The sequence below is a fragment of the Lepisma saccharinum genome, chromosome 12, assembly GCF_977018435.1.
Source record: "Lepisma saccharinum chromosome 12, izLepSacc3.1, whole genome shotgun sequence".
NCBI lineage: Eukaryota > Metazoa > Arthropoda > Insecta > Zygentoma > Lepismatidae > Lepisma > Lepisma saccharinum.
Window position 1 is genome coordinate 60,989,822 of NC_139240.1, and position 23,059 is coordinate 61,012,880.

The window sequence follows — 23,059 nt, forward strand, 5'->3', positions numbered from 1 at the left end:
GTTTCCGGAGCAGGGTTCCTTATCTCAAATTGATACATATGCCCTTCTCCATCATCCCTGAAAGTTTGTATCATCAGCCCGGAAACACCCTTTATAACTGTATACAGGGATTTGATAAAAATGAACATTTGGAAATCTAAAATTGCATTGAGTTGTGGTTAACATTTGTTCACTTTGTTTCTTAACAGTTATATTCTTGTATGCGTGAAGTTTGATAAAAATATTAAATAAAGTAATGTGGTATTCCCAATCCAGGATAAAGTCTGAAGCATTAATTTTTACATTCATCAATAATTGAAGCAATTCCAAATCTCTTGTTAAAGTACAGATTTGGTTTTCATCTTAACCGGCCTTGTAATATGAGTTTTTCATTGAATGAAAATATCTATTTTCTTATTTATATACCTAAGTATTAAGAAAAAAGGGTCAAATCAAGAAAAAGTCAAGAATTTTGGATTAAGTTATTTTGGTAGACACCCTAAAAACTTCCCAGTGAAGGCCCTTGAACTTCTTACCTGTATCTATGTAATTGGAGAGCTTTCGTAGTTCACCCTGAGGCACAGCAAGGAAGAACAGAATCCCGATGATCCAACGACCGTCTGTCATCTTCAGCGACATTGTTTTCGCAGCAGTTTCGTCCTCAGCTGGTCGAGGTGTTGCGGATATAGACAAAACCACAAGATAACGTTCAACTCCTTGACAATTGCGTGTCTGATTTTTACTGCATCAGCAAATTGTTTGGAGGAAATTAAGCGTATAATGTGTTTGCGTTGGCGAAAATGTTGGGCGTGCATGGTTACTTAACGCCCGCTTAATGAACTGTGTACGGTGGCGTATTGAAGCAGGGTACATAAATTCTAATTGGTTACGCAACTGAACCGGAAGCTTTTTTCTCGCGCAATTTAATTTCGGTCCAAGTTGCGTATTGTTTTCATTTCCGTTCCAAGTTTCCGTATTTGAAATGAAACGATACGTAACTTCCACCGTATTCAAATTCATCCAGAAAAAAAAGGTCCCTGGTTCACATTTAAATTAGCCAAGAAAAAAGGTTCCTGGACCTAATTTACGTAAATTGATACGGAAAAAAGTTCCTGGACCGTATTTAAATTGACCGGGAAAAAGTTCCTGGACCGTATTTAAATTGACCCGGAAAAAAGTTCCTGGACCGTATTTAAATTGACCCGGAGAAAGTGTTCCTGGACCGTATTTAAATTAACCCGGAGAAAATGTTCCTGGACCGTATTTAAATTAACCCAGAGAAAATGTTCCTGGACCGTATTTAAATTGACCCGGAAAAAAGTTCCTGGACCGTATTTAAATTAACCCAGAGAAAATGTTCCTGGACCGTATTTAAATTGACCCGGAAAAAAGTTCCTGGACCGAATTTAAATTAACCCGGAGAAAATGTTCCTGGACCGTATTTAAATTGACCCGGAAAAATGTTCCTGGACCGTATTTAAATTGACCCGGAAAAAAGTTCCTGGACCGCATTTAAATTGACCCGGAAAAAAAGTTCCTGGACCGCATTTAAATTGACCCGGAAAAAAGTTCCTGGACCGTATTTAAATTGACCCGGAAAAAAAGTTCCTGGACCGCATTTAAATTGACCCGGAAAAAATGTTCCTGGACCGCATTTAAATTGACCCGGAAAAAAGTTCCTGGACCGTATTTAAATTAACCCGGAGAAAATGTTCCTGGACCGTATTTAAATTGACCCGGAAAAAAAGTTCCTGGACCGTATTTAAATTGACCCGGAAAAAAGTTCCTGGACCGTATTTAAATTGACCCGGAAAAAAAGTTCCTGGACCGCATTTAAATTAACCCGGAGAAAATGTTCCTGGACCGAATTTAAATTAACCCGGAGAAAATGTTCCTGGACCGTATTTAAATTGACCCGGAAAAAAAGTTCCTGGACCGTATTTAAATTGACCCGGAAAAATGTTCCTGGACCGTATTTAAATTGACCCGGAAAAAAGTTCCTGGACCGTATTTAAATTAACCCGGAGAAAATGTTCCTGGACCGTATTTAAATTGACCCGGAAAAAAGTTCCTGGACCGTATTTAAATTGACCCGGAAAAAAAGTTCCTGGACCGCATTTAAATTGACACGGAAAAAATGTTCCTGGACCGCATTTAAATTGACCCGGAAAAAAGTTCCTGGACCGTATTTAAATTGACCCGGAAAAAAAGTTCCTGGACCGCATTTAAATTGACCCGGAAAAAAAGTTCCTGGACCGCATTTAAATTGACCCGGAAAAAAGTTCCTGGACCGTATTTAAATTGACCCGGAAAAAAAGTTCCTGGACCGCATTTAAATTAACCCGGAGAAAATGTTCCTGGACCGTATTTAAATTGACCCGGAAAAAAGTTCCTGGACCGTATTTAAATTGACCCGGAAAAAAAGTTCCTGGACCGTATTTAAATTGACACGGAAAAAAAGTTCCTGGACCGCATTTAAATTGACCCGGAAAAAAAGTTCCTGGACCGTATTTAAATTGACCCGGAAAAAAAGTTCCTGGACCGAATTTAAATTAACCCGGAAAAAAAGTTCCTGGACCGTATTTAAATTGACCCGGAAAAAAGTTCCTGGACCGTATTTAAATTAACCCGGAGAAAATGTTCCTGGACCGTATTTAAATTGACCCGGAAAAAAGTTCCTGGACCGTATTTAAATTGACCCGGAAAAAAAGTTCCTGGACCGCATTTAAATTGACACGGAAAAAATGTTCCTGGACCGCATTTAAATTGACCCGGAAAAAAGTTCCTGGACCGTATTTAAATTGACCCGGAAAAAAAGTTCCTGGACCGCATTTAAATTGACCCGGAAAAAAAGTTCCTGGACCGCATTTAAATTGACCCGGAAAAAAAGTTCCTGGACCGTATTTAAATTGACCCGGAAAAGAAGTTCCTGGACCGCATTTAAATTAACCCGGAGAAAATGTTCCTGGACCGAATTTAAATTAACCCGGAAAAAAAGTTCCTGGACCGAATTTAAATTAACCCGGAGAAAATGTTCCTGGACCGTATTTAAATTGACCCGGAAAAATGTTCCTGGACCGTATTTAAATTGACCCGGAAAAAAGTTCCTGGACCGTATTTAAATTGACCCGGAAAAAAAGTTCCTGGACCGCATTTAAATTGACCCGGAAAAAAGTTCCTGGACCGTATTTAAATTGACCCGGAAAAAAAGTTCCTGGACCGCATTTAAATAGACCCGGAAAAAAAGTTCCTGGACCGAATTTAAATTGACCCGGAAAAAAAGTTCCTGGACCGTATTTAAATTGACCCGGAAAAAAAGTTCCTGGACCGCATTTAAATTAACCCGGAGAAAATGTTCCTGGACCGAATTTAAATTAACCCGGAAAAAAAGTTCCTGGACCGTATTTAAATTGACCCGGAAAAAAAGTTCCTGGACCGTATTTAAATTAACCCGGAGAAAATGTTCCTGGACCGAATTTAAATTAACCCGGAGAAAATGTTCCTGGACCGTATTTAAATTGACCCGGAAAAAAAGTTCCTGGACCGTATTTAAATTGACCCGGAAAAAAAGTTCCTGGACCGCATTTAAATTAACCCGGAGAAAATGTTCCTGGACCGAATTTAAATTGACCCGGAAAAAAAGTTCCTGGACCGTATTTAAATTGACCCGGAAAAAAAGTTCCTGGACCGTATTTAAATTGACCCGGAAAAAAAGTTCCTGGACCGCATTTAAATTAACCCGGAGAAAATGTTCCTGGACCGTATTTAAATTGACCCGGAAAAAAGTTCCTGGACCGTATTTAAATTGACCCGGAAAAAAAGTTCCTGGACCGCATTTAAATTAACCCGGAGAAAATGTTCCTGGACCGAATTTAAATTAACCCGGAAAAAAAGTTCCTGGACCGTATTTAAATTGACCCGGAAAAAAAGTTCCTGGACCGTATTTAAATTAACCCGGAGAAAATGTTCCTGGACCGAATTTAAATTAACCCGGAAAAAAAGTTCCTGGACCGTATTTAAATTGACCCGGAAAAAAAGTTCCTGGACAGCATTTAAATTAACCCGGAGAAAATGTTCCTGGACCGAATTTAAATTGACCCGGAAAAAAAGTTCCTGGACCGTATTTAAATTGACCCGGAAAAAAGTTCCTGGACCGCATTTAAATTAACCCGGAGAAAATGTTCCTGGACCGAATTTAAATTAACCCGGAAAAAAAGTTCCTGGACCGCATTTAAATTAACCCGGAGAAAATGTTCCTGGACCGTATTTAAATTAACCCGGAGAAAATGTTCCTGGACCGTATTTAAATTGACCCGGAAAAAAAGTTCCTGGACCGTATTTAAATTGACCCGGAAAAAAAGTTCCTGGACCGCATTTAAATTAACCCGGAAAAAAAGTTCCTGGACCGCATTTAAATTAACCCGGAGAAAATGTTCCTGGACCGAATTTAAATTGACCCGGAAAAAAGTTCCTGGACCGTATTTAAATTGACCCGGAAAAAAAGTTCCTGGACCGCATTTAAATTAACCCGGAGAAAATGTTCCTGGACCGTATTTAAATTAACCCGGAAAAAAAGTTCCTGGACCGAATTTAAATTGACCCGGAAAAAAAGTTCCTGGACCGTATTTAAATTGACCCGGAAAAAAAGTTCCTGGACCGCATTTAAATTAACCCGGAGAAAATGTTCCTGGACCGAATTTAAATTAACCCGGAAAAAAAGTTCCTGGACCGTATTTAAATTGACCCGGAAAAAAAGTTCCTGGACCGTATTTAAATTAACCCGGAGAAAATGTTCCTGGACCGAATTTAAATTAACCCGGAGAAAATGTTCCTGGACCGTATTTAAATTGACCCGGAAAAAAAGTTCCTGGACCGTATTTAAATTGACCCGGAAAAAAAGTTCCTGGACCGCATTTAAATTAACCCGGAGAAAATGTTCCTGGACCGAATTTAAATTGACCCGGAAAAAAAGTTCCTGGACCGTATTTAAATTGACCCGGAAAAAAAGTTCCTGGACCGTATTTAAATTGACCCGGAAAAAAAGTTCCTGGACCGCATTTAAATTAACCCGGAGAAAATGTTCCTGGACCGTATTTAAATTGACCCGGAAAAAAGTTCCTGGACCGTATTTAAATTGACCCGGAAAAAAAGTTCCTGGACCGCATTTAAAATAACCCGGAGAAAATGTTCCTGGACCGAATTTAAATTAACCCGGAAAAAAAGTTCCTGGACCGTATTTAAATTGACCCGGAAAAAAAGTTCCTGGACCGTATTTAAATTAACCCGGAGAAAATGTTCCTGGACCGAATTTAAATTAACCCGGAAAAAAAGTTCCTGGACCGTATTTAAATTGACCCGGAAAAAAAGTTCCTGGACCGCATTTAAATTAACCCGGAGAAAATGTTCCTGGACCGAATTTAAATTGACCCGGAAAAAAAGTTCCTGGACCGTATTTAAATTGACCCGGAAAAAAAGTTCCTGGACCGCATTTAAATTAACCCGGAGAAAATGTTCCTGGACCGAATTTAAATTAACCCGGAGAAAATGTTCCTGGACCGTATTTAAATTGACCCGGAAAAATGTTCCTGGACCGTATTTAAATTGACCCGGAAAAAAGTTCCTGGACCGTATTTAAATTGACCCGGAAAAAAAGTTCCTGGACCGCATTTAAATTGACCCGGAAAAAAGTTCCTGGACCGTATTTAAATTGACCCGGAAAAAAAGTTCCTGGACCGCATTTAAATTGACCCGGAAAAAAAGTTCCTGGACCGTATTTAAATTGACCCGGAAAAAATGTTCCTGGACCGCATTTAAATTGACCCGGAAAAAAAGTTCCTGGACCGCATTTAAATTGACCCGGAAAAAAGTTCCTGGACCGTATTTAAATTGACCCGGAAAAAAAGTTCCTGGACCGCATTTAAATTGACCCGGAAAAATGTTCCTGGACCGTATTTAAATTGACCCGGAAAAAAAGTTCCTGGACCGCATTTAAAGTAACCCGGAGAAAATGTTCCTGGACCGTATTTAAATTGACCCGGAAAAAAGTTCCTGGACCGAATTTAAATTAACCCGGAGAAAATGTTCCTGGACCGAATTTAAATTAACCCGGAGAAAATGTTCCTGGACCGTATTTAAATTGACCCGGAAAAATGTTCCTGGACCGTATTTAAATTGACCCGGAAAAAAGTTCCTGGACCGTATTTAAATTGACCCGGAGAAAAAGTTCCTGGACCGGATTTAAATTGACCCGGAAAAAATGTTCCTGGACCGCATTTAAATTGACCCGGAAAAAAAGTTCCTGGACCGCATTTAAATTGACCCGGAAAAAAGTTCCTGGACCGTATTTAAATTGACCCGGAAAAAAAGTTCCTGGACCGCATTTAAATTGACCCGGAAAAAAGTTCCTGGACCGTATTTAAATTGACCCGGAAAAAAAGTTCCTGGACCGTATTTAAATTGACCCGGAAAAAAAGTTCCTGGACCGCATTTAAATTGACCCGGAAAAAAAGTTCCTGGACCGTATTTAAATTGACCCGGAAAAAAAGTTCCTGGACCAAACAAATTATTTACATATAAAAAGGTTCTTAACGGTCCAGAACCCATTTACGCTTGCTGATTTTCTGATTGTCTGGGGTTGAGGGGGGGGGGGGCAAGCACCAGGATAAACGTACAATAATAATAATAAAATTATTATTATTATAAGTAGCAGTAATAGTATCAAGACGTTACTATCCTCGTAAATTAGCAAAAGAAGGCGGTATAAGTCGGTGCTGAAGTATTTGTGTTGGAACAAACGATTTGAAATATTTTTTTCAAAACTTTCAATTTCACATTAATAATGAAAACCAAGCACGCATACTGTATTTTTGAAAAACAGGAAATGCATGATTAATGCATTCCCAATATATTTTTTTTTACTTTTAACATGTTTAACATTCGTGTACAACATATGTTTTACACATATGCAACATGGAGCAACGTAAAATAAGGAAATACATTTGAAACATGCTAACATTAAATTATGCACGTATTCAAAGTTTCAATACAAGATGTATTATTTAAATAAATTGCATAATTAACTCATCCACCACATAATAAATATTGCGAGCAATACAATTTTTAGATGCAATTTTTTGCAAACTGAAAACAATAATGATTGAATGGGGCGCAAATAATTTATGGGAGCGTCATGGCATTCTCTCTTTTATAACTTTTTTCTTTTAGATCGTTCCGTGGCGAGTGCCGACTCCCTCCCCCCCGTGTAAGCAGAGTAAGAAAAGCAGTGCGAGCAAGAAATTTTTACGTAATTTATTTTTATTTGCATAATGTTTGCAATCGACGGGGGAAATTGCTCCTCTGTGCCCCCCTGCAGTTGCCCTTGACCGTCAATGCTTGACCCCCTTAAATTAATTTCCGTCCAAGTTTGGTTGGTGCGCCCCATTCACGCTCGAAGGAGTTCCATAGCTCACGGATGGACCGCGATTAACAGGGTGGTCGTGAAAGTTTTTGGCCTAGTTTGGCCACATTCACGCAGGTACGCATTTAGGGAGTGGGTTCACTTTTGCTTACTATCCCAGCAACAGAAATTTGTCCCGCATCTCCCAATCTGTAAGTTCTGTCTACAAGGATATGGCTGCAACCATTGGGTCATCCTGGAGTCCACAAACAATTTGTTGTAGAATATGAACACATAATTGTCAACTTTCAACTTTACGATATTCAACTTTAAACTTTTAAAAAACTTATTAACCAATGCAATAATAATTTTTCAGATTTGTTTATTTGATTATATAATTTGTGCAAAATGGATACTTCGCCAATGCGAGGGGCGGTTGCACCCGTTAAAACATCCCCTTATTTTCGGCTATGCTGATGTCCTTACACCCCATTAAGCTCGAGGCGAATAGTGCAAATTATAATAAGTGTCAAACATTTCCAGGCCTCCTGATACCATAGTATAGGGCTACCATATTTTGAAATGCTAAAAAGAGGACATTTTCTTCGAAAGCCACACACACCATCAATTTATTCACAAGCACGAAATAATATGAAGCGTGAGAGAACCTTCTGCAGCACTTACATTATCTTCATGTTGACTGCCAGGTTTCGTGAAAAACTCAGTCAGTTTTGTAGATGAAGCTTCACCTCTGACGGCTCTTTTGTGCTTCTCGCACTCCACGTGTGCTTGCAAGTCTAGCCCTCCTTTGTTTGCCACAGACACATATGTATCTACCGGGTTTACAAACCATACACTCGCCTTCAAAATCGTCTCTACCACGTCTAAAACATTAATACTTTTCTTGTAACTCCTTAGAAAACTTGCACTTTCTTTTAGGCATATTAGTAGCTTACACCGTGTTCGCAAACTCTAACTTCCACTTCGAAACACGAACATATTGATGACGTGGAAATCACATCGACCGGAACTTGAAACTGTAACAACAAACGACTAACGCTTAGCGCATCGTCCAGTACTGCCAACATCAGACGTTTAATGATTCGAAAAGTTGTAACTTTGTGATCTCTGACCTGTGATGATTGGATAAAAGTAAAAACCCGGACATTTTAACAGAAACTAAAAACCTGCCCGGGCGCAAATTTCAGGGTCCGAAAAGAGGACATGTCCGGGAAAACCAGGACGTATGGTAGCCCTACCATAGTAACAAACACTGACGCCTTGCAAACAAAGGGTTCCTGGTTCAATTAACGGTGAAAGTACGTTGTGCAACGGTTCAGATCTTGTTTTAAGCTGTAACTCACGTCCCGATTAGCCTATCCTGACCATTAGAGAACTAAGAAAAAAATATTTCAATTTTGTTATGTCTTCTGTTGAGGCGATCTCTTACTCCTGTGAAAAGTTTGAGCATTGTCCATGTAAGCTTAACTTTGGTCACGGTTATCTCAAGAACTAGTCGACAGGAAATTTTCAAATTTTAACTGAAAACTGAGAAAGGATGTTTCTAGAGAACCACTGATTAATATTTTCATTTTCTACATCAACGTCGCTAATTTAGTAGGGTAGTTTGGGGCGAATAGGGCCATCAGATGAATAGGGCCACTCACAACATAAATCCATCTAACATTTTATAAAAGTGAGGAGGCGAAGCCGACACCATCCGTGTGTCGACTGTGAATCTGTACAAGTTTATTGTGTAGTTGGATTCCGTAAACGTTGGATGCTGATTGTGTTGGGCAGCAGTTTTCATCAACAATCGAAGGTAAGTGTTATGAAATATGGCCTATTGTTAATATTTCTGTCATGTATTCATTCTTGTTAGGCGTTGTTGTTTTTTTTGAAAGTTTAAAACTTTAATATTCTTAGCTTCAACAAAGCTCGAGACACGAAATTTGGTGTCGTGGTAGGTGGTAGTATCAGGAATATATATATATATATATATATATATATATTGTCGGAAACGTCTAGAAATTGCAAAATAAGCTAAAATACGGCGTTAGTTTTTGGAATGGAATCCGTCGATTTTCGCGATTTTTTTTGTTTCACGCCGTATTTTAGCTTATTTTGCAGTTTCTAGACGTTTCCGACAACTATTAACTTCAGATTCGTGATTAGGAGGCCTCAATTAGTGAGTTTGCCAAATAAGAAGAAAATCGGAGGGGGGTCCGATCATCTTAAGTCGTTCCCTAGATGCTGCTGTTTGGAATATCAGTGCTCTTTATTTTCATAACCCGTTACACATCTGACGAATCTTGTTTCTTTAAAAATGTTCCGACGAATCGAGGGAAATTTCATTTCCATAAGGGAATTTTTGTTAGAAAGAGAGAAAGTTTCTGTACCTAAGAGGGAATTTATTGGAAATGGAGTTGTCACCACTGAACAGCCAGTCAGCTGACGGCCACGCTTGGCCACGCAGCAGCTCTTTGCAGAGCGCCGTACGATGTAAGACCAACGAGCCCTGTGCCTGCCTGCTAAGAAGTAATGGGTAAAGTATGGTGTATTTTCCGTTTCGATATATCCTATAGACATGTTTATTTTATTCGTAAAATTGCAAAATTTGTGTATGGATCGCGTAACTTGCTCCGTGCTGAAAAAAATGTTTAAATGTGACACGTGCCCCTTTCAACAAACTATCAAACTATTCGATGAGTCAAATTTCTGCAGTTCCGTGAATGAAACATAACATTCTAACTACATTTTTGTAAGGAAAAATAGCTCCTATCGTTGCAGTACCCAAATAATGACAATTTCTATCACTATGAAAATATTTGTTAATAAATGAACCGTTATTTGACAACTAACAGCATGAAGATTACGTACGTTACATTTGAAAATCCATGCATGCAGAGTTACATAATCGTGTACAGTATTTGACTTGCGGAAAAAAAATCACATAGCAGCACGTATTGTATCGGAGTAACTATATTTCCCCAAAACGTCCAGATCTCATTAATAATGACAGCTGGAAATCTTGTGCGATTTATTTTACATGTTTATTTGGGTACTTTAATGGGGAAAGCTTTGCAATAATAATTGGCGTGATAATAGGGGCAAATTTATGTTCATAAATTTTCATTTTATATCTTAGTTAACTAAGTTTTTCGTATTGCATTTATTTAATTGGTGGGACCCCAGTTGTGGCACCAGGCTTTGTTACGAGTGGATCATTATATTTTAATATATTCTCATTATTACGTCATCTAAATAAGAAATTAATATCAAATATAGAGTTTAAATATCGCTATAAAATCTTGCACTAATTTTAATTTTGCATTGCAAATGTGTTAAATTTTTTGATGACATCCGTAATTAAGAGATACTGAATTCGAGTCTTGTTATTCATTATTTTTATTATTACCTATGCACATTTTTGTCACAAGGTTTGCCAATTGTAATTTGAAAGCTTGGGTTGACTTGATTTTGTGGCCAGTCACTCTTGGCGCTGCTCCTGCGGGAACGTCAACGAAACAGCAATGCTCACGGTCGGCCCAAGTTCCGATTGTTTAACGACTTAATCATGATGCACAGACGTTTTCTACAAGGCTCGATTTCTATTTATCTAAGTGATTCCTTACAGCGTGTTGTCTGTAATAATTAGTTTTTCCAAGCTCCAACCCTACTTCCACAATAGTTTCCAGTATTTTAAGGCATTTCCTAATATTCCCATAATAGTTAGAAAAAATCGTTAAATTTGTTTTAACTCTAGAATTCTAGATATTTGATCTTGAAGTTTGACATGAAAATTACATTGTTCCAGTTCGTTAAATGAGAGTTCCTTTCAAATAGAATGACATAGGAAACGATAGTGAAATGTAAAAACTGTACAGCCTAATTGGCCTAAACTAGCACGATCGTATGCATGTATGAGAAAATACATTTAGTTTCTTTACGTTTGTATTTTCTGCGTCTTCTGATTTTTGTAGTTTTCCTGTTAATTCAACTGTTAGAGGAGAAGGTCTTAAATATGAGCGAAGGTTTAAATATGGGTTTTGGAGTTATCAGCGCTCCCGGGTGCTGCAGCCTGGCAGAGGGTATGGGAACTGGTTATCTGTCAAGGACAAAGGTTGCGGCGCCAATTCGCAAGAGAAAGTGGTGGTTAGTTTCGGCCTTGGACGCTGTTACAGAATTGCGACCTCCGAAAACTTTTTGCAGGTATGTTTTAACTCAGCGTTTTCTGAATTCTCATCTGCTTTGTATAGGTTTGATATTAGCGGTACATAAAAACAAATCTAGGCTTTTATAATGCCATGATTTGTTTGTGAAATATGTACCACAGAGAGCGAAAATAAATTGAAGAAGAAAAGTAGCTTGATGGTCTAAATATGGGCTATGAAATGAGGTCTAATGTGGAGATCACATTTTCAACAAATATTTGGATGTTTTTCTTAATTTCGATTTTTCCCATTCCGCGTGATTTTCATAACAGATTATTCATAAATATGAATTTTATAATGTTTTAGCGATAAATGGCTGTTTTTTAAAATTTTTGTGATATTACCACTAGTAGCCCATATTTAGACAATTTTGGAATACATCATTTACCATTTTTTGGAAATTGCTTCCTTTAAAAAAATGGAGACCTTCTTTACTTTAGCATGCTATTACATTTAAGTATATATTTCATAGATATGCATTTTAAAGGCAGGTGCTTGATATATTAATTTTTTCCCTCCGCAAATGACAACATAAAAAGGGGGTCCCATATTTAGACCTTTTCCTCTACTGATTACAAGATCTACATCGTCACTGGCTCATTCTATGGTAAATAGTTATACCTGGATTTTCAGCTTTCTGTGGCCTTTTCCAGTGTCAGATTGAATAATAAGGTAGACATAATCTCCCTAAATAACTAGTCTATTTTCAATTCTCTTCATAGCTCTCGTCCGATCTTAACCTTACCGATAAATTGAAATTTCAGTAACCGCCAAACGTCTGAAATTAGTTTTTCTTCTTTTTCACATTGGTACTACTTACGTATTCTTCATTGCTAAGGATCCTTGAAGGTGGCATTTTGTTTTTTCACGACAATAACTTCAATTTTCAACATATCGAGTAGTAATTGTTCGTTCGTTTTCTTGTTGCGTTACACACAATATGGCGGGCAAATCTTGACTAGCGTTGTGGGTCATCAGTGAGTATGTTTTCAGACAGACCCGAGACTGAAAAATCAGTAGATTTAGGCAGTAAAGTGAAAATATTGGACACAAATACGAGGGAGTAGTGCCCTGCAGTCGGCACTTCCATCAAATCAAATGAGAACATTTTACGCGTTTCGAAAATTATAATTGTCTAGCGCACATTTGTTGATCAAATTTAAAATTTTGAACTATTTATAATCATATTATAAGGCATTTGCCTTTTGGGTGTTAATAAACGCTCTCTCCATGGATGTCGGTAGATCAGTCGACCCCTCCCCCCCCCCCCCCCGCGGAAACTGGCATCCTTCATTTCAAGTTGCAAAGAGCAGGAAGTTTGTTATTTTTATTGTTAATAACAAATAAAGTTCACTTGGTTAGTATTCGAACAGGGTAATCAGTGTAAAATATGCATTAGATCGAAAAAATGAGTGAAAAATACAGGAACCAGGATATTTTGTTTTATATTCTACCATTTAATTCAAAGAATAAATGGTTCCAGTTTTCAGAATTCGAAAAATTATAATTTTAGATGAGGTCACGCAATATAAACTTTGTGATTATCTTTTTCTAACTTCTAAAGTCCTTTCTTGAACGACATGTGAAAACTTTATAGCAAAATACAATAACTGTGCATTTCAGTATAGTAACTATGAAATGCAAAGTATTAATGGAAAATAGTTGTGCTGGATATTCACTCGGCTTGTGGATCGAATAGCATGATATTATTGTTTATTATTCAGAAAATTCGAACAAAATTTATTTAAGTAGGTATATATTATTAGTATATAACAATAATTTTAACCGTAGTAATTATTATTTCTTTTACTGTTGTGATCGAAGTATTTTAATGTTTATAATTAATGTAAGCTTCATTTCAACCTGGAGAAGTCCTTTCAAAAACTAAACTTTTGGTAGAAGATCAACATTGCCTTGGAATATATTAGTATTGTCCCTTGTATCTGCATCCAAAGGATCCGGGAAATTGCCAATCTTTTCTAGGTACCTTTGTTTCTCTATCACTCAAATTTCAAGTGGTCCATTTTGTTTCTGATCTTTTATAAGAAAATAAGCTCGGTTACGATCCGTATTCCACTTGTTTACATTGGAAAATTCGCCAAACCGGAAGTTCTTTCCCCGCCATCAATCGAATTGTGTGATCGATAATTTTTTTGTTTACTCAGGAATAACCCCCATAATAGAACGGCTGAAAGTAAATTTTTGTTTTTGTTGTACGTTCTCTAACGATGGATTTCAAAATATATTGTTCTTGATTCTGCTTGAAACTACATTCTGTACGGAAAATAACATTATTGTTTCACAGGAAATATAGTTTCTTGGAATTGTGGAAATACATTCTGGATTTGTTATCGGTGAGCTTTTTTCGGCTGATAAGTAAAAAGTGATACTACTAAGGTACGTATTGAATAGTATATTTGAGATTTACTTTCAAAATATAGTCTATAATTGTGCAACTATTTACGTAATCTTGAAAGCAAGGTGATTGTTATTTTTGTGCACACATTTCGCATTTTTTACGACCCTGTCTGATGAAGCTAGTTGTTGGTTATGGTAGATCTACCAATTGGTCATTTCGACCAACTGTCTTGGCATGCAATATAGAGATAGATTAAAACCGTATTTCACAGAATAGTCAGATGGAATTTGGCCAATACGGACATGCTTAGGGGAGTAGAGAAGTGCATGTGTGGTATGTTTTATTAATTTTAGTTTTTACGTAGAGTAGTTAGTTGATTTGTAGTAATTAACTAAACTGCATGTACTGCTTCTGTATTGGCAAAGTTTCAGCGTTGTTGTAACCATTTTGAATTGAGAAACTCTAAATTATTTCGCTTTAAGACAAGACGTGTTTACCTTTGTTTTCAGGGAGCATACGTAAACCAAACCTAGCTTCATCTATTGCCTTTAAACAATTCATAAACTTGTGTAAAATCACAATTTAACTATTACAATTTTCAATGTGTATATTACACCCTTTCTACAGAAAAGTTTTTCAAAAAGTGAACGCAAATAATTTTTAAACTTTTAAATCGAAATTATTGTGCGCCTGTACTTTGAGAATACCAAGTGTCGAGTTGAAATTATTCAATGGATAAGGCACTATTTATACAAAGAGGCTATTACTTTTGTTAGAAACTATGATTAATGTTTCAATATTTTTTTTAGGAAATCAAAAATAATTTAGCCTGAGTTTCAACCTGCAGTTCATAAAGTTAATTATAAAGTTAATGAAGAAAGTGAGTGTACCACAGAGTTTGACCAGGAGGAACTGCAGAAAGGTCTTCCACCATCCGTGAGCCATACATCTCAATCTCACTGCGCAACACTGTCAACTTCCACCTGCCAACAATGACCCACATAAGATTTCGAAGCATATTTGCTTATGGAACTTCACGAGTCTAATACAAGCAGAATTGAAAACTGGTAATTGGAGATTTCAGCGCCTGGTGATGTAGTTTCTCACAAATCATAAAGTTGGGTGTGCAAGATTAGTTAGCATATAAAATGTTATAAATAAAATAATTTGTTTTCCATTTGTAGAGACAAGAATTACAATATGAGAAGGATGGTTGCTTAAAATTTGCTATGATTTTCAATATTTGGCTGTTTGTAACTAATATAATTAAACAAGATTTTTCCTTGTAGGATTGATATTTGGCATCGATGAACTACATCTGTAAGAATTAGTCTGATGGAATCTTTGTTTTCGTAAAATTGTATACTGGAACTGAAATTATAGAAATAAATACATTAATGTTTGTCAAGCTTCTATTTTTGTACATAAATAATTGGGCTATTAATATTGTAATGTTCGTTTGCAGTTCACAAGTCGATGAAATGTGAAGAAATTTTCTTATATTTTTGTATCAGGAATACTGTTCCTTTTTATTCATATTTTTAATCGTGTAAGTACCCCGTTGGTCATTATGAATATAAGTAGTATAAAAGTATATAGGATGAAGACACACACAGCGTACAAATGAAGAGGTTATTTGATTAAACAGCCCGATTTGGCTACACTTAAAATTATGCCAAGATGCCCATATGCCCCAATTCTTCAAGTGTGATATGCTCTTAATCCCAAGAACCCTGAATCCTAGTGTATAAATGAAGAACCCTCAATAGACAGATTTGCCTACACTTAAAATTAAGCCAAGTACCCATATGATCTTATTGCTTACAGTGTGCCACTCTGTCAAAATTCCAAGAATCCTGAATTCTAGTGTACAAATGAAGAACCCCCCTCAGATTGATTCGGCCATGTGTGCAAAGGCTGAATCTGCCAGATTGTTGTCCCACAAGCTTGTCAAAAATATGCCCCTCTTGATATTGTTTTGGCTACACTTAAAACTAAGCCAAAATGCTCATAAAAGCAACCCTCACCCACCCACACACACTTATATTTACTTCCGGTCCGGTAATAAGCAGAGACTTTCTAGAATTGCTCTGTGACTCTCTCATTTCTTACATCATAAAGATATGATTTTTCACCTATAAGAATAACACTACATATGGTGTCATCAGGGAGTGTATCGTGGAATTCACAGATAATTTTAATGTTTGTCCTGTCATTAACCACAACTTGTTTCCTTTTTGAAGTGTTGATGACAAACATGGGTCTCTGTGCTTTGAATTCATCTGGTGTGTAATACATGTCAGTATTGCCAGTAGTGACCCTTTTGTATGCTGTAAATGCTTCATATAATTTAAGAAAATCATCCTTGGACATGTCTAAATTATAATTTTCTCTAGGGAATAACTCATTTCTGCCATTCTTAAGATATATGTTCTTGATGTTGCAGCTATCAAACTTACTTGAATTTTTTTCCTGATTATTGTGTCTTCCAGTCTGAAACAGTACCACCACAAAATCTGGCATGTCATATTGTATACTGGAGAATGAATTTGTAGCATCAAACTCATAATAGGTACCAGTGGCGGGCTTCTGTACACATTGATATGTATGAAATTGTAAAGGCACCTGTGGATTTTTTAGGATATCTGCTTTGTATTTAAGAGCATAACTGGCTTCATACTCAACAACTGGAATTCTTAGCTCCATAGTCTGAATAAGGCACTTGCCTTCATCAGGTAGGGTATTAGGCAGAGCTTCCCCTGTAGAGTTTAATGTACTGTACCTCATCAAAGCATTATTATCATTGGCAGCTCTTCTAAATGTGATTCTTAAACCACCCTTCCACATAATATCTTTGTAATCTGAGAAGAATCCTGGCAACAGGCGCATGGGGAACAACACTGTGTGGCTCTTAGATATTATTTTATCACCAGCTTCAAATCCACCTATTTTGTAGTAAGAAGCCTCGGTTTTGGATAATTTTAGTGTGGCCAAAGCTGTAGAGGTAATACCAGGGTAATCCACTCTGTTTATAACAACACCATGTTTTCTGATCTCAATTTCAGAGAACAGATGTGGCACAAAATTGTCTACCAATCTTATATTTGAATTTGCCGGATAATCTGTACCATCGAGCTTTACAACATCAAATTTGATGTATAGATCTGCTCTGTGGGGGTGTATAAAGCCATCCCCTACATCAAGATCAACCTCAATCTCTGTGTTGGGTTGATTTAAATTTGCAAATGTCCTCCTGTTTGGGGGGAATAATTGTAGCTCATAACTCAAAATATTTTCCATTTTTTTTGTATGTATTTTTATTTAAATATTAATTTCTATGATTGCAGTTGTTGTGGCTCCAGCAAAATCAACTAATTCTTCTTTTTCATTAGTGACCATCAACTCAATGTAATCTATTCTGTTATGACACACAGGAAAATATAATGTTGGTGATGGAGTGTAGATGATTGGCTCCATAAATTCAGAGTTAGGTTTGAATGTTGCAATAATGCCAGTTTGTTTGTGAGTGCCTATGCCATTTGATTTGGTGATCATACCCTCTGCCACATTACAGTGAATATTCAGAGTTTCTATGGCTAAGAATTTAGGTATATTAATAGCAGTGTGTTTGATGGCTGGTTCAAGTTTTGTGTTGTTCTCAAAGCCTAACAGCTCTCCTATAGTACCCAGATCCACTGTTTCTGTAGCAGATACAATCTCTACTCTGTGAGTGACAGAATTTTGAGTTAACACTATACCTCTAGGTAACTGAGCATTTAGAGTAGATAGATTATATTGCCCTGGAGTGATGACAATTTTTTGATCACCAACTGCAATTGTGTTGTTGTGGTGTGTAATATTAGGGATCAAGTATATGCCATAAAATGCTCTGAGAGCTATTGTTTTGGGATACACTATATCATCATGTAATCTAAGTTTCAATATTGAATTTTGGCTGGTGAGATGGAATACCCCCATGATGTTTTAAATACCACAAGGCCTTTTGAAAATTTTCAATTGATGGTTTATTTATTTGAGACATATATCTAAGAACAGATAAACACAGATGTCCACAATTAACATCTTTGAAATTTTGAACACGGGCATTATTGTAATAAAGATTAGCTGATTTCAGATATTTTACTAAATTTTCAGGTGGAACACCTCCAAATGAATCAAACACAAATGCCTCATCTTTTAAATATTTAAGATAACAGATCCAGTGAGTGCCCTGATTTTTGTACTTATCTAAATTAACTATGCCACACTCTTTGTTGAGTGGTTGTTCTGGTAAAGAATCAGACATGTATACACCTCTAAAATTTTTGATGCCCAGTGGCTTGATTAAAGCTTCAATATCTTGGTTTGTAAGCGGCTCTTGTTTTTTTTAAACTTATTCATGGCTCTCTTAACACCTTTGCCTTGTTTCTCCATGGCCAGGTTATGGCGCTTCATTTCATCTAATTCTGCCTTATTCTTTTTGGCATCTATTACTGTTTTTGCTATAGCAGCTGATCCCCCAGCCAAGCTCCCAACAGCCCCCAAAGGTGCTAAGATGGCCGGGATAGTAAATATGAAACCACCCACATGTGATTTTTTCCTGGATTGCTGTAATTTTTTTAATTGGGGGATACTAAGCAACAATTTCATACCATGGCCCTTGGCAAGACAAGAATTTTTTTTCTTGCGCTGCTTTTTGGTTAAAAGACTATCAATAGTTTTAAGAGATTTAAGACCTGCATAAGGTATCTGATACATAACACCCTTGGCCTTCATCCTAGGTTTATTATATACATATTCACAACCCCCACCCCAGTTTTTGTTTGGTGTTCATAGCTATGGTGGTCCCCAATGCTGCTATTTTCTCACTTAAAGAAGCATCTTTGCTTACAAATCTACCAAATGCAGCCTCTTCTAATTTTTTGTCTGCCACATGTCTCTTGTCAAGATCAGAATGTGTGTTGTATGCTATGTCATGGTCTCTACAAGCAGCATCTAGGGGATTAACACCAGGATCACCTCTGTTTAGCCTATGATCTAGTTTTGTACCGGGACCACAATACTGATAACCTGGAATATGTAATTCAAATGGCAGCTTGTTTATGATGTCATTAACCAGCCCCCGACCCTCAGAGATATTCCAAAATTTAGGTGGTAGAGTATTAATAATTTTTATAAGATATCCAATCCGCTTAGTGTCATTCACTATAAAATTAGACAATTTGGTGCTTATCATGTCCATAATTCCAACCTTTTCATTGTAAAAATTGTGGTTGCCAGCATTTTCCTCCCCAGCTATCACCAGCAACCTATCTACAAGTTTCCTGACATCATCAACCCAGACAAATTCTTTAGGCAGGGTGTTGTATTGTTTGATCCCACTACCTATCTTGATCTGTGTCCATATGGGCTTGATTAAGTTGTTGTATTTTGCTCCACTGCTAGACTTGACTCTTTTTTGTGTGGGATCATTGTTCTGGTATAGAGCATCTGATTTTATTAATATTTCTTTGTAGTGCTCATAGTCTTGATCTGTATAGCTGCCAGGTCTCTTCCTAGTCATCAGTTCCCACAATCCAGGTGTGCCGGGATACTTAACAAAAGCACCTCTTTCTCCAAGATGAGATTCTGAATATACAATCAGATCATCTCCCATAAATGTTACTCTGAAATTGCCAATTCTATGTATGATGCTACCATCACGCTCTGTGTCAGCATATAAGCCAAAGACCTCATCTTTGTTGTCTTTAGGTGTGCTTAAATATTTTTGAGCAAGAAGACCCAATTCAATAGGATCCTGAGTAGCTTCAATTCTTCGAGGAGCAACAGGACTAGGTGTATGAATACTAGAAAGTGGGGTGATTGGATAATCTAATATGTTTTCCAGCAGCTACAGGTACAAGCTCTGTGATTAAATTTTGATTTTGCTCTGTAACAGTTTTGATATTTTTACCTAATTCACTAATAGCATCAATAATAGGCTGTTCTGTTTGCTTGTGTTGTTCATAGATTCCTCGGTTCTCTGATTTCCATCCCTTAAATCTTTTTACAAGATAATCTCTTAATTTAAGATCATCAATAATTGGCCTTTTCATGGTTATTTATGTGTGTTTCAATGTCTAGAAAATTGTTGATTTTATTTCTGTATTTGCCACTATTGGGTGTCCTTGTCATATCAATTGTAACAAAGCCATAACTGTCCTGGTTCCAGCACCTACTGCAAAACTTGGAAAAATCATTGTAGCTCAAGTCCCCACCTACATGTTCATCATGTATGTGTTAGAGGTTGGTATGATCTTGATGAAACACACATATAAAATTGCTGTTGTCTCGGATCAGCTGCTTCGGTATTTTAGAAAAAGTCTGTGCCAGGTAGAAGCAATCAATGTTTTTGTGTCGGCCCTGTGTAAAGAAATTTCTAACCTTGTTTTGATTATCCAGTATAATATCATCAAACGCAACAAGAGAATTATCGAGACATTCATGGAGTGGCTTAACATCTGGTTCAAAAGTGGCTATATCCAGTCCATCATATAGCTTCATCAGCTGCTGATATTTTAATTGTTCCAAGCTCTTAGAGAAGACATACAAGTGCCTGTTTTTCCAGTCTAACCAGTTGGGTGCCAATAAAAAATTATCAATCATTAGTGTAGTTTTACCACAAGCCAATGGCCCAACAATAAGACATCTAATATTATCAGGCAGCAGCTTGCCATTGCTCTTAATCTGCTGTTCAGGCTCTGGCAGTCTCTTTATAACATCCCAGGTGTTCATAGTATCACTTTGTCTGCCTCGATCCAGCTGTGTTCTGGGAGTCCTAGACATTTGACAAGTATCTTGTTTCCTTTTCTGCGGATGATTTTTTCTATGAGATATGTGTCAGGCTGCTTAGTTTTGCTGAGTTGTTCTTCATAAAACCTGCCTTTGAGAATTTCTCCTCGGTGATCTTTTATTATATATGTGTAACGGGTCCCAGGTTTAACTTGAACCACTGTAAATAATTCAGTGCTCCAGTTTCTGGTAAAGCCTCTTTTGAATAAGTGCTTATATTTGCTGATTCTTACTTGATCACCCACCTTGTATTTGGCTTTTCTTGTTGTTGGCTGGTATCTAGGATAATAAACAGTGCTGATCAATTTTTGCTCATCAGATGAAGTTACCTCAGAGGGTTTCATGTTGATTGTGGAATGGACCGAGTTGTTATATTTATGTAGAAGTTCTGGAAGAATATTAAGCCATTTATAATTACCTTGAAGTGTAAATTGTTTATACATATGATTTTTTAGGGTTTTGTTGAATCTCTCTACAATTGAGGCCTTGAGATCACTGTAACTCGAGTTATGTTGTATTGACTGGCTTTTAATAAATTGTTGGAACACAGAATTATAGAATTCTTTGCCATTATCTGTTTGCAAATAGCGCGGTGATCTTCCACTCTGATTGATGATTGTCCTGAAGGCTTCTGTAACACATGCTCCAGTCTTGGATTTGAGTGGCACAGCCCAGGCAAATTTTGAAAATGTATCTATGACAGTAAGTAGATACTTGTAGCCCTTGTTGATCTTGTCTAAGTTTTTCAGCTGTCCACTTGCCATCTCAACCAAGTCACACTGCCATAAATCATCTATGCCTTTTGTGACTACTGGCAGTCTCTTATAATTATGTCTGGCTTGTCTGTGTAATTCATCAACAATAATTTGTCTAGACATAGTATGTAAACAAGAATATTGCAACTATAGGGTGTTCAGCAGCTGATACTACAGGATTTTCTAAATACAGTTTGTCTCCTATTTGTATATAAAATTCCAGAGAGCCATCATCTTCAGCATAAGATGTTTCTAATGTATTGGGGTCTGTAAAATCTTCTAACTCTACACTGGTGACCTTTGCTTTGTTATCAGCATTTGTTATTGATAAGGTAGGGTAGTGGTGTGCCTGTGGTTGTAGCCAATATTTGATCTTGATTGGTCTAAGTGTGCCCCCAACAAAAAACTGGTAATAAAATTGTGCAGAGGACAGCATATATATTTTGTAATGGTGTAAATGGTGAATCATATTCTTTGTTGGGGATACTGTACAATTCAAGAATTACTGTATGTTTAGGATTCTCGATTATGCCAGTTATTTCTTTTTCTGCTGTAAGCAATCTACTTGTTACAGATTCAAGGTGCTCATTGATAGTCCTAACAACATCATCATGGCCTGGCTTGATCTTTGTCCACAACAAGTTTTTTGTATTGTTGCACAATCTCTTGTAGCTGGGTGGCAAAAACAGACAAAGCATTTGCTTGATTGGATTCCATGGTCCCTAGCTGTTGCTTGATATTAGCCACAATTTGCTGTAAATTTTCAACAACTGCCAATTTTGAATTTTGAGCAGTAAGATCATGGACCTGTCTTCTGATATCCTCAAATAAAGCATAAAGTTCATTAATATGTTGATTAGTTGGTAGAGTGGCCACTGTCTGAGTAAGTTGTTTGATCTCTGTCTGGATATTCTTGATATCTTCTGATTTCAATATGCGATTCACTGCTCTCTTTATATTTTTAAGTTCCTGTGATGTAGGCAGATTTGATACAGTATTCTGCAAAGATTCAAGTGCCAATTTCACATAATTTAATTCAGAAGCATCAACCACACCACGCATAGCATCTTGAAGCAGGGCTATATCTGCCTGAGTAGGTGTTGATTGTTGTAAAATTTCAAGTTTTGTTTGAATATCATCTATCAAGTGATGAAAATGAGATAGCTCAGATTCAGTGTTGAGGTTTTCAAGTTTTGTGATCTGTTGCTGGACACTGACAAGGGTGTCTACAATACCAGGCAAGCGGGATTCTAGAGATTCTTGTACATTTGTCAAATCACTTTGCACTGCTGCTATTGTACCCTCAAGATGGGTTATGGTACTCTGAATTTTTCCAAAATCTTCATATGTTTCAAGTTGCAGCTTAATGTTGGCAACACTCCGAGTTATTGCACTCAAAGCATCAGAAGATGGCAAGTTGTTCATAAAATTTTCAAGTGTCTCAATTTTTTCTTTAACCTCGGCTATGGCATTGTTTAGAGGGCCCAGATTAGGAATCTCCAGTGATTGAATCTGTTCTTTTAGA

General features: G+C 37.0%; 2 protein-coding genes across 3 annotated transcripts in view; one reads left to right on the top strand and one right to left on the bottom strand.

The window, feature by feature from the left end:
- Positions 1-705, bottom strand: part of LOC145996140 (pancreatic triacylglycerol lipase-like) — a 51,045-nt gene extending 50,340 nt beyond the window's left edge. The window contains exon 1 of the mRNA XM_083132474.1: positions 516-705. Coding sequence (XP_082988600.1) covers positions 516-618 — 103 coding nt within the window. The 5' untranslated portion in view covers positions 619-705. The remainder of the gene's footprint in view (positions 1-515) is intronic.
- Positions 1-23,059, top strand: part of LOC145996142 (uncharacterized) — a 64,613-nt gene that overhangs the window by 22,416 nt on the left and 19,138 nt on the right. Inside the window, exons 1-2 of one of the 2 annotated variants that reach the window (XM_083132476.1) lie at positions 9,838-9,920; positions 14,758-15,015. The exons of the other annotated variant lie outside the window; for it this stretch is intronic. The gene's annotated coding sequence lies outside the window, so the exon portion shown is untranslated. Of the gene's footprint in view, positions 1-9,837; positions 9,921-14,757; positions 15,016-23,059 lie in introns of those variants that run through there. 2 annotated transcript variants of the gene reach the window in all.